This window comes from Tursiops truncatus, chromosome 3, assembly GCF_011762595.2.
Source record: "Tursiops truncatus isolate mTurTru1 chromosome 3, mTurTru1.mat.Y, whole genome shotgun sequence".
Taxonomy (NCBI): Eukaryota; Metazoa; Chordata; class Mammalia; order Artiodactyla; family Delphinidae; genus Tursiops; species Tursiops truncatus.
This window is the reverse complement of record NC_047036.1, coordinates 35465700-35478562: the sequence shown is the minus strand read 5'-3', so window position 1 is coordinate 35478562 and position 12863 is coordinate 35465700. Positions and strand designations below refer to the sequence as shown.

The following is a 12863-nucleotide window of genomic DNA, read 5'->3' as shown; positions in this document are numbered from 1 at the left end:
CCACTCTATGTAGTTACTCCCTTCATTGCATTCATGTTTGATATATCAAACAGTTCTCCGATCTGTCAACTTGAGAGCTTGAAGAAGAGCTCCCCGCAAAGCATATTTCATATGAATCTCAAAGGCTCACATTACTCCTTACCTAATCCAAACTGCTGGTCCATGCCTTCCTCTGGCCATTGTTCTTAGTTTGCCTGCTTACTTTGAAAGCATCTTATTTTTTTCCTGGGTACCCCTTGCACATTCAACGGCTTACCTTTAAACGTGGATGCTCAAACAATCTTATACTGGGTACAATGTATAAGGTGAGGTCTAGGGCACCTTCTTGTACATGAAAGTGGAGGAAGAATAATTTAGATCAAAGGGTCCATTTCCCAAAATATTGGAAAAGTCTTCATTTCCCTTTGTATGTAAAACACCACCTAACAACCAAGTTAAGGGGGTTAATATTTTATATAGGCCCTTCATATGGTAATGACGCTTTTTAATAATTTGAGACACCAATGCTTTACAAATGTTAATGGATCAATGTCATATCATCACCTGCTGTAGCTAATAAACTGATTTCTAAAATCACAGTTCATAGTCTTTTTCTCTTTTAAGTATATAATGAACTCACAGGTTCTTAGGGCCCTATTCTCCATGGAAGTCACCAAGACCCCTAAGAACCTGAGAATGCTTATTAAAAACAGAGATTAAATAGATGCATAAACCTTCTGGGGAAAAATGATAAGGATGTGGAAGAATGAGACAGTACGAAGAAAGATTCTTTACTCCAGGGCTGGAAGCTGTGGGAGATGAGATCATTAGGATAAAGTTCAATTTGATAGGATACAGTCAGTAATCTTCTTTTTTTTTTTTTTTTTTTTTTTTTTTGCGGTATGCGGGCCTCTTACTTTGCGGCCTCTCCCGTTGCGGAGTACAGGCTCCGACGCGCAGGCCCAGCGGCCATGGCTCACGAGCCCAGCTGCTCCGGGGCATGTGGGATCTTCCCGGACCGGGGCACGAACCCGTGTCCCCTGCATCGGCAGGCGGACTCTCAACCACTGTGCCACCAGGGGAGGCCCCTACAGTCAGTAATCTTAAGGTTCATTGTATGGTGGTGCCTGGAACAACCTATCAGGAGATTTTAATCATTCATAAAAATTGAAACAAAATATTTTTCTAGACAGCGCTATGATCAGCTTTGCTGGGGGCTTTGGAGGTAAGAGTGTGAAACCTAAGGTAGAGTGCCTGTTGAACTTGTACTAACCTATCCTGCTGGCCCTATCTCCAGGCTGGGTTAAAACGCTCCTCTTTTCATATCCAGGGTTCCTACAGAACCTTGTGCTTACAGCCATCCTAGACATTGTCTCACTTTGCAATGTGTTTTCACTGCTTACATGTCTGTCTCTTCTATTTGATTTTGAGGTCCTTAAGAACAGGGAACTCAGCATTGTGCCTAGCATAAGCACCTAATAAACGTTTGATCTTGTTCAATTTAATGTAATTTGATTTACTAGTCAATAAAGGTTTGTTTGAAAACTCTGCTTTCTTAAGTATGCTGACTAGACCCAGATTGCCCAGCACAGAAGAGGCTGTTAAGAATGGATTCCCTTCAAACCCTCCTCCACTGTTGGTGGGAATGTAGATTGGTGCAGCCACTATGGAAAACAGTACGGAGGTTTCTTAAAAAACTAAAAATAGAGTTACCATATGATCCAGCAATCCCACTCCTGGGCATATATCCAGAAAAGGCAAATTTGAAAATATACACGCACCCCAATGTTCATAGCAGCACTATTTATAATAGCCAAGACATGGAAGCAACCTAAGTGCCCATCAACAGATGATTGGTTTAAGAAGATGTGGTATATATTTACAATGGAATATTACTTGGCTATAAAAAAGAATGAAATACTGCCATTTGTCATACTAAGTGAAGTAAGTCAGAGAAAGACAAATATTATAGGATATCACTTACATGTGGAATATAAAGAATAATACAAATGAATCTACATACAAAACAGAAACAGACTCACAGACATAGAAAACAAACATGTTTACCAAAGGGTAAAGAAGGGGAGGGATAAATTAGGAGTATGGGATTAACAGATACAAACAACTGTACATAAGTAGATAAACAACAATGATTTACTGTGTAACACTGGGAACTGTAGGACTCCCTGGTGGCGCAGTGAAGAATCTACCTGCCAGTGCAGGAGACACCAGTTTGATCCCTTGTCCGGGAAGATCCCACATGCCGGGGAGCAACTAAGCCAATGCGCCAAACTACTGAGCCCACTTGCTGCAACTATTGAGCCCGCATGCTGCAACTACTGAAGGCCGTGCGCCTAGAGCCCGTGTACCGCAACGAAGAGTAGCCCTCGCTCGCCGCAGCTAGAGAAAGCTCGCGTGCAGCAACGAAGACCCAATGCAGACAAAAAATAAATAGGTAAATTTTTTTTAAAAATTGGGAACTGTATTCAATACCTTGTAATAACCTATAATGGAAAATAATCTAAAAAATATATATCTGAATCATTTTGCTGTATATCTGAAACTAACACAATGTTGTAAAATCCAGTATACTTCAATTAAAAGAAACCCGTGGATTCCCTTCAAACATTGCAAGCTCCCCATCATCTCTTTTTGCCATCTGGGGGTTTTAGCCATAAACTGGCCTAGACACAAACACTCCCAGGCGCTTTGCTTTGGAGCTAGCTGCACATTTGCAGGGAATTCTCTGGCACAGGAGGCAGCTGCTAAGCCACATGTGAAGGAAGGTGGTGATGGTGAAATACTCAGTTTCCTGCTGCAGACAGACCCAACATGACTATTTACATTTGTGAAGACAATGAACTATAGGGGGATTATCTGCTTCATACAAAATATTTTCACACGGTTCTTTTAAAAAACAAGTATGTATATATGCATTTTTCTTTTCCTGCAGAAAAACTAAGCATTTCACTAGATTCTCAAAGAGATCTGGGACCCCAAAAGGTTAATACCTACTGCTTGGTGTGAGTAAATAGAATTTGGCTTTCAAATGTCAAGCTTTTCCTTTTTTTTTTTTTTTAAAGAAAGTTGCTGCTTTATTCAATAGTGCTTTAAGTGGCAGAGGAATTTAGAACCAACCCACTTTATGGAGCCAAGTGTGGAAGGATTCTTTTTTTTTTTTGTCAGCACCACGCAGCATGTAGAATCTTAGTTCCCCAACCAGGGATGAACCCGTGTCCCCTGCATTGGGAGCGTGGAATCTTAACCACTGGACCACCAGGGAAGTCCAAGTTTCTACTTGGATAATTTCTTTACAGGAAAGATAACATCAGAGCCTCTTTGTACTTTCTGCACCTTGTACAGCAGTACTCAGCCCACAGCAATCAATAGGGGTTTGTTTGGACAAAATGCATCGGTAGTGAAAGCGAGGCTTACTTGAAAACCATCACTATCCAGGGCTGCTGTCATTTGAAATTGCTGCTTGCCTTACCTATCATGCGTGTGCTCATTTGTAGCAGTTAGTGGAGAGAATGTATCCCTTTCTGAAAGGGTAGGAATTTTCCATTTTATTTGTACCTTTTGAAATTTCCATATCCTTTTCCATGTTCAGCTACTATCACAGCTAACTTATTTGTATGGTACTTAAATTTGTAAAGAATTTACAATAGATCGTTAAAAGCTTCTGTGGGATACCTAGGTCTTCCTGGGAGTGGGACTTCTGTGATGAGAAAAATGAGGCCTGGCATCTCTCAGATAAGAGGTCTCTTTCCTTATTCCTTTCCTTAAATGAAAAAGAAAAGAGCAGAAGTCCTGTGAGATCCCACAGAGATTCAGGTTTTAACCACTGCAAAATAATCTAAGTAGGTCTGTAACAGCAGGAAAGATTTGAAACACCAGGTGACTTTTCTAACCAAGTTCACACAGTTTGGGTTAGGCTAGCACCTGACCACTACAAAGTAAAAGAAAAAAAAATTTTTTTCTTTTTTTAAAAAGACAGCTTACCTCGCTGGCTCAGCAAATGTTTTTCCCTATTATAGTTTGGAAAAGAGCATAACTTGCAGGCCTTCTTACCCTTAGCCCTTCCTCCCGCCCCCGACTGTACCATTAAATCCTAGCTACTGGGGTGTCTAAAAAGGATAGGGAATAAATCAGTAATTGCAAAAACTCCCCCCCGCCCCCATTTTGTGCATGCCAGCACTTGCTACTTTTTAAAAGTTGGTTGCAATAATCAGTCAGAGGTTGTCTCTGCTAGCCAGGTCACAGCCTGAGTGGGCATTGAACTTTGGACTATAGCTGAGGGGCGAGGTAGACAACAGGGACTATAAATATGCGAGTTTCTGGCTGTGGCTTTGTGGAGCTGCCCCAGCTGAGCGAGAGAAAGGAAGCAGCAAGCTAGTCGGAAGGGCTTGTGTAAGTAGAAACTTCGTGTTTTTCCAAACTTGATTCCTTGACAGTTTGGTAAATGATTTGATTTTTGAGTCTTGATAAAATGTTTCTGTCCTTAGAATAGATTTGAAGAAAAGAGATGGGTAAAGAAAAGTAATACAAAAGAAAGAACAAAAGAGTCTAAACGCCGAGTGCAGTGGGGACACTAACAGTTCTTGCTGATTTTTGCCCTGCTTTCTGCACAGCTGAGGATGACGATGCGGGCAGAGGAGGCTGGAGAAATTGAATTCTTTTCCTCTGCAAAAAGTTGTGATGTTACATAGGCAACATTATATGTTCAAGCTTAAATATTTCCTGCAGAAATGCAGAGTGAGAGCTCTAGGGGCAAAACAGCCTGTGGGTTTGAAGAGCAGAGACTGAGATATGGCCTTTCTACAGTGCTGTAGAAATGGCCAGGGATATTGTGAGCAGTTTCAAGGTTAAAAAAAAAAAAAAAAAAAAAGAAGGGAGAGCAGGTTTGGTCCACTGTGCGGAAATGATCATCCTTGAAAGAGTTAAAACCCATGTCAGAATCGGGTGATCTGCGATTAAACGCAATGCCTCGCAGTTTACGTGGTGATGGGTGCTTTCAGGAGAATGAGGGGGGACCCTCAGATGCGGGTCTGAAGGTTAGGGGAAGAGGGTGGAAGAAGTTTCTGCGTGTTTTGCCTTTTGATGGGAAATTTTAAACAAATGTAGCTCTGTATGTGGCCAGTGAATCTAGGTTTTGTGATTGAAAGTGGTGAGATTAGTGAAATTCATAACTACATTTTAACGGTTATTGCATCAGCTTCCAGTAAATCTAGTTTTGTTATTTATCTACATTATTTTATATAGTTGTCTGACAGCTGTAATTAATCAAAAGTTTATTATGTAAAAAGTGATTTTAAGGAAACAAAGTTGAACAGCCTATTGATTATAGTAACAGAGGAAAATCTGAAAGTGTGAACTCTGTAATCCACTCTGCCAATGGCTTCTGTTGTTTTTTCATCAAAAAAGTAAATGAGAGCAATGGGTGAGATAACCTTTTCATTTGTATTCACTCTCCAGCCAATTGGAATGGTATGCAAAGTAAGGGCACCAGGCGCTGAGATTATGCTGGGGTCTATAACTACTGAATTTATATTCTAGAAAGTAGGGAAGATCTAGCCATTCTAGTAAGAAACAAAATAGCTTGAATAATTTTGATGTTTTCTTTGTCATCTTAGGACATTAAAAAAACCCAGATCCTAGCTACTATAGTTACTAAAGGTGACCCAGCTAAAAATGGTCAATATACTGCAGTAGCTAAGAGGTCATGTGTTGGAATTAGTAGAACCAGTTTGAACCCAGTTTCCCTGTGACTTAGTACCTGTGTGGACTTGGGCAAGATGCCTAAGCTGTCACTTAGCCATAGTTTTCTCAACTGCAAAAGGAGATAATGGTCACATAGTTGTAAGGATTAACTGACATGATATTAAAAAAGTGCTTTGTGCTACCTGCAAATAGTTGTATAAATGCTCGATAAATGGTAGCTATAAGAAGGATAATTGTATCATCAGTATAAGTACTATCCTAAAGAAATTCCCTAGATTTAGTCCAGATATATCCTCTCCTTTTCTTAAGTATTGGAATTTTAAAGATATTAGAATAGTTGGGATGGCCTTAATAAATTATTTAATTTATCCTCTCTTAACACCCCCCCCCCTTTATTTCTCTTCCTTTAGTTAGGCTCTTATCAAGATATTCTATATAGCTAGGAATTTTGTGGTGTCAAATAATGTGAAAGATAAGCAGGTTTTTAAAAGTTCTCTCTATAGCTACCAGTGCATTAGAGCCCAAATCAATCTGATTTTAGCCTTTCTACTCCCCTCTTAACCCTGGGCTCACTCTAGGTAACTTATCGTTAGCTGCCCACCCTCCCCCCTGCCCAAGTACTTTTACTTTTCTAATCCCAGATCAGTGCCTGAAAATGTGCCAACTTCCTAGTTCTGGAATTTTGTCCTGATCTCTCTCCCTCAGACTTTTTTTTTTTTTTTTTTTTTTGCGGTACGCGGGCCTTTCACTGTTGTGGCGTCTCCCGTTGCGGGGCACAGGCTCCGGACGCGCAGGGTCAGCGGCCATGGCTCATGGGCCCAGCCGAGCGGCATGTGGGATCTTCCCGGACCGGGGCACGAACCTGTGTCCCATGCTTCGGCAGGCGGACTCTCAACCACTGTGCCACCAGGGAAGCCCCTCAGACTTTTATATGAAAATGAGCCTGATTACTTTATCTGATTCACTTAGTGTGTCTTAAATAAAAATTAAATCATGTTTGCATAAATGTATGGATTTTTCTTTCTCTGCTTATCTCTGCTGAATATGCTCTTTTTTCCGCCACCTGTCTACAAATCACGTGTTTTATTTGTACCTCTCTGCAGAGAGCGCTGGCCCTTGTTTTGGGAATATTTCTTGTCATGTATTTAATACTTGTACATTTCTTGTCTGAGTATTTCCTACTCAGAGGGGTCATCTTTTTTACCCAAGAATGTGCTATCTAGTCACAGGAACTTCCTGAATGTAGTGGTAGCCAAAAAGTAGACTAATCGAGTGTAGATTCCAGTGAATCTTAAATGGTACAGGGGCCAGTGATTTGCAGTACTTCTTCCTGGTCTGGTGTTTTTTCATTGGTTGGTGTTTGTCTTGGATGTGATAGCAACATTTTGGTAGGCAGTAACATCTGAATCTCTTCACGTTGGTAGGCTGCCCTCACCGCCACCTTCTTTTTTCCCGGGTTCTCTTTCCGTGCTGTCTTTTCATTTCTGTGGAGAATCCCCTACTTACCCTTTCCTTTCTTAGATTGGTAGAGGATAGAGAGAAGCAGGGAGAACTTGGTGTGTCTCAAATAAAAATCAAATCATGTTTGCAGAATGTTACTTGGTTGTAGAGGCCACATTCTCAAAATTTCCTTAGACATGTATTTTCTCCTAGGCATATATCTTCTACTAGAGAAGTACTTGGCTGCCTGTTCAGGCAGATCTCCATTGCATGCTTACTAAAGTATCTTGCTAAGCCAGATAGTTAAGAGGTACTTTGACAGCTTCCCTGACTCTGGCTGATCTTTTCCCCTTTACAGGGAGATTTGGGGCTAAGAGGCCCAACGTAGTGAGTCCAACAACACGGAGACAGAATCCACTGGCTAGATATTTGTACAAAGTAGAATTGTACCTGCTGGGTTTATAGAAATTCCTTGTTATGACTGTGAAGATGACAGAAAGGTTTTCTCTTTTACAGGACAGCCCCAGCAATGTGGAGAGGCCTGGGGCTGGCCCTGGCTCTTTGTCTCCTCCCCACGGGAGGAACAGAGAGCCAGGGGCAGAGCTCCTTTTGTAAGCAACCTCCAGCCTGGAGCATAAAGGATCAAGACCCCATGCTGAACTCCTATGGTTCAGTGACGGTGGTTGCTCTTCTTCAAGCCAGCTGATACCTGTGCATATTGCAGGCATCTAGGTAAGGTAGTCTTTCTGTGGTCTAGCATTTCTTAAGGGGATAGCTATTAAATACATACATACATAAAATAAAATAAAAATAGAAAAGATATTTTTATTAAATTGCATTTTTGAAAAACTATACAAGTTTGCCTAGAATATGTTAGAGGAAAGAAGACTAGGAGGGTGTTTACAGTTGTTTTCCTGGGGCTATGGAAGCTTCTTCTTTTTGTGTACCTGTATTTTATAGTACCCTACTAAATATGTACTACTTGTGTAATGAAAATGTTCTAAATTGTACTGTTGGAAATGGATTAGTTGTTTCAATATAGGAAGCAGAGACGAGGGCTTTGCTAGAGTAGAATGAACACTAGACTTGCCACCAAAGGTCTTGAGTCATTTAACAAATTTATAAATATATATTTGTTGGGTTATTTGCCAAATATTTATTGGGTACAATTCTCTGTAACTGCGAGATGGCTTAAAAATATACCCTTCACAGGATTAATTTGCGGACTAAATGAGCTGATGTTTGTGCAAGCGCTTAGCATATTGTTTTAACTGAGCATAAGTGCTCAATAAATAATTAGAAAAACAAAAGTTTTAGTCTTCTAAAACAATGCAAAAAAGAGGTATGAGTTAAGTAAAAAATAACAAGAGTTTCATTTAGGAAAATAGAGTGAGGAAAAAGGGAGAAGTCACTAAAATAAAATTAAATGAAATTATTCCTTTTTTTTGTATTTTTTCCAAATATTTTAGATTGGAAGACCTGCGAGTAAAACTGGAGAAAGAAGGATATTCGAACATCTCTTATGTTGTTGTTAATCATCAAGGAATCTCTTCTCGATTAAGCTATGTGCATCTTAAAAATAAGGTTTCAGAACATATTCCTGTTTACCAACAAGAAGAAAACCAAACAGATGTCTGGACTCTCTTAAATGGAAATAAAGATGACTTCCTCATATATGACAGGTGTGTACACACATGTATACATATATGCATACACACCCACCCCCCCAATTAAAAGATACCTGCTTTGTATTTAATTTAATAAGTAATTTAAAATAACACATCTGCTTTTATTACCAAATACTCAGTTTCAAAGTGAGCCCGTTCAAATGTTTGGTTTTAGTATTTTTGAAATGACTTCTTTTCACACAAGGGAATTCACCACTCCAGTAGGGAAATAAAGAAAATTGACTATACTTTTTTCCCCTGTAAATTAGCATTCTGATTAAATTAAAAAAAGAATCAATTTGTACCTCACATACAATTCTAAGTTAAAAATTTTGCAGATGAATAACCATACTTTGCAGGCCACTTGCTTATCTCTAATCTAATTACTAAATTTTAAGTTTACATGCCTGCATTTCTGAACTATAAAATATGTTAATTATTTAGGTATAATCGGCATGAATCTGCTTTTGATTCCATGAATGAGTAAAACGTTTGTATTTTCAAGGAACCTCAACGCATACATTATTTGATATCACTGGGACTTCCTTGGTGGTGCAGTGGTTAAGAATCTACCTGCCAGTGCAGGGGACATGGGTTCGAGCCCTGGTCCGGGAAGATCCCACGTGCCGCGGAGCAACTAAGCCCGTGTGCCACAACTACTGAGCCTGCGCTCTAGAGCCCACGACCCACAACTACTGAGCCTGCGTGCCTAGAGCCTGTGCTCTGCAACAAGAGAAGCCACCGCAATGAGAAGCCTGAGCACCACAAGGAAGAGTAGCCCCCACTGGTCGCAACTAGAGAAAGCCCGCGCTCAGCAACAAAGACCCAATGCAGCCAAAAAATACATAAATAAATAAATAAATTTGACATCACCAACATTTCTAGTTGGTGCTGGTTTTTTTTTTGGCTCTTCAGGAATGGTAAGCCAGACTCTGCCAAGGCCTAAGACCTACTTGGTCTTACTCTAAATATTTTTAATATTACATGTCATTCTTTTAGGATTGCAAACTTCTTATTCTGTTGCAAAGTATAACCCTTTGATAGTCATATAAAATTGTATATACAGGGTAAAATAGGGGTAAGAAGAACATTTCAACTCCACTATTTCTGAAAATGCCAGGCGTTGTATTTCCATTTCTTTCACTGTACTGAAATTTTTGTTGCATCAGATATTTTTTTAAATCAGTGGGCTACTGGCCAAGACTTGAGGATCTTTTTGTTATGCTGTGGTTTCTTATTGTGTGGAATTTGTGCTGCTTTAGCAGTTATGAAAGGATCGTGTGATTTGCAGAGCCCAATTTATGATGTCAGTGGTTTGAGCATTGATAGAATTTACAAGTCAATTACAAAATTGTATTTGACCAAGTCACAATAACTAGATTGCATAGTTTTGACATTATTTGTTGTGACATATCTATTTCACATTTCAAAATCAGACTCACTATAGTCTTGTCATGACCTGACCTGGTATACAGTGCCAGGGAGGTTGTTTGAGACCCCATTCAAGGAAATTTACTGAAGTTATGAAAGGGTCTTAGTTATAAGACCATTGAACCTACAGTACCTATCCCAGATGGTGCATGAGTAGGATCATGATACAGAAAATATTGTAATGACTTTGTTATTTTTTTCAGATGTGGCCGCCTTGTATATCATCTTGGTTTGCCTTATTCCTTCCTAACTTTCTCATATGTAGAAGACTCCATTAAGTCTGTTTACTGTGAAAGTAAATGTGGAAACTGCTCTCTCAAGGTATTTTTCTCAATTATTTTTACGTGGAGAAAAGAGGAAATCTTTTAAGAACTATTTAAGTAAGTTAGTGTTTCATGACTAATTAGCTAGTCAATGTTTCTGTTGGTGTACTAAAAATAAACTACAACAGTAATTTTTATTAATATAACTACATATGCTTCCTTTTATGTAACATATACTTTAAAACGTCTTTTCAAGATCCATATTGCTGCTTTTATCTAGAAGAAGTTTAGAAAACAAAAAAATCAACGTAGATTACGTATTTCAATTACCACCGAATGCTATTGCATGAATATAAGTACTTAAAGAATTCAGCCAACATAAAATACATTATTGCAATATTCTGAATGTGCTCATATAAGAGCATAGTGATAGCAAAGATTATGCATGGCATTACCTGAAGTGGAATTGGGGCCCAGATAACGACTTAATTTACCAAGAATGTAAAACTGTCAGCTTTAAAAAAAAAAAAAAAAAAAAAAAAAACTGTCAGCTTTTCTGTGAAGCCCTTACACAGTGCACTTGGAATTACTGCATTTATTTCACAATGGAATAACTTTTTTACTCATTACTGATATTACTCTCTTAACAACCATGAGAATATTTATTCCTTGTCATGAGAGACACTATATTTACAAGTGGTTTATAAAAAAGATACTCAAGGAATTGATTTTAACTTGTATTAACTAAACTTCTTTTCCTCTCAAACTGAGAAGGAAAATAATTCCAAACAGTGTTTCCTTGACAGAGCAAGTGGGCAAAATTCGAACTCAGGTTTAAAAATAATCTTGAATTTTTATTTCTAAAATAAAGGAAGCTCTGCTTCCTTTATATTTTTCCCAACTCTAAAGAAAGCCATTCAGATTTTAATGAATCACTTAAGTTGTTAAGAAGCTCAACAGTTTAATTACTCTAGTTATGTCATTTTTCACATTTTAATCTTCATAATAATACCGTGAGGGTTATTTTACTGCTTTTACAGATGAGGAGACTGAAGTAATGCAAATAAAGTATTAACTCAATGTCTAACTTATACTAAGTGCTTAATGAATGTTAGCAATATTGATTCCTCATTTTTTGGGACTTTTTTTTCAGCATTCTGCATTTTCACAAATGCCTAATAGTTGTAAATATACCTAGGTATATTGAAACAAAGGTAGAAACAATTCTCATAACATGTGTAAAGTTTACAAACATCTGTAAATAGAAATAATATATTGTATTATCTGATATGTCAAATCAAATTGGAGTTTTTCTATTTCATTGCATCCTAGATGCCACCAATTATATGACACATTATTTATGTGTTATTAAAAACTGCTGTCAGTTAGAGTAGGATACAATACTATAAAACTATCACTAGTAGGATGCATTCTAATTTTAAAGATATTAAAATGTGAAAAAAATACATTGTAGAATCAATGAAATATAATAATTGGTTTTTTGGAACCAATACGTATATCAAATTGTTTGTTTTTAATAAAACACTATTAAGTTCTCAAAAGTAATTCAGAAACAACCAAAAAATGTACCATTTATTAGTTGTATGCTAAAATCCAGTGGAATTTATAACTTTTCAAAACCTTCAAAATACCAAATCATATCACTTAGTGAGTGTTTGAATTTCTTATATGTTACCTTTAAAAATCATTTTTTCACGCATTCCTGCTAAATCTATAAATTTGCTGGTAAGTGATTTATAAATTTATTCCAGACACTGGAATATGAAGACTTCTGTAAAAATGTATCTTTGGCTACTGTGGAAAAAACAACCGAGGCTCCACAGCCCCATCACCATCACCATCACCATCACCATCTTGAGAACGGTCATCTTTCAGAGTATCCAAAACCAGAAGCACCAGATAACCCTGAGCATCCCCCTCCTTCAGGTCTTCATCGCCACCATAGGCACAGGGGTCACCAAAGACAGGGTCACTCAGAGAACTGAGATGCATTACAACTTTCTTTTCCACAAAAGAAGCTCTGACGAAGTGGATGCATAAATCAGTTACTCTGAAAATTTCCCAAAGATTCAGAATCAGCTCTGAGTAGCTGATGATGACACTGCCGACATCTGATATTTGAAAAAACAGGGTCTGCAGTCACCTGACAGTGTAAAGACAACCTCCCCTCTTTATGTAGCTGACAGGGCCTTCTGGCGGAGGAGCACGTCACTGAATCTTGACAGTGACGTTTGCCTCCAGCTGCCTGCCACGCAACTCAGCAGCTCAAGCCTACAGAAGCCAGCACCAAATGAAGCTGAGAGAAGAAGGCAGAAATGTGAAAATGACCTTCAGATTAAAC

General features: G+C 38.5%; 1 protein-coding gene across 1 annotated transcript in view; it reads left to right on the top strand.

The window, feature by feature from the left end:
• SELENOP (selenoprotein P) overlaps positions 1 to 12615 on the top strand; it is a 39469-nt gene extending 26854 nt beyond the window's left edge. The window contains exons 2-5 of the mRNA XM_019930081.3: positions 7657 to 7872; positions 8610 to 8822; positions 10442 to 10559; positions 12274 to 12615. Of these exons, the coding sequence (XP_019785640.2) occupies positions 7657 to 7872; positions 8610 to 8822; positions 10442 to 10559; positions 12274 to 12615 (889 nt within the window). The remainder of the gene's footprint in view (positions 1 to 7656; positions 7873 to 8609; positions 8823 to 10441; positions 10560 to 12273) is intronic.
• Positions 12616 to 12863: the final 248 nt, after the last annotated feature.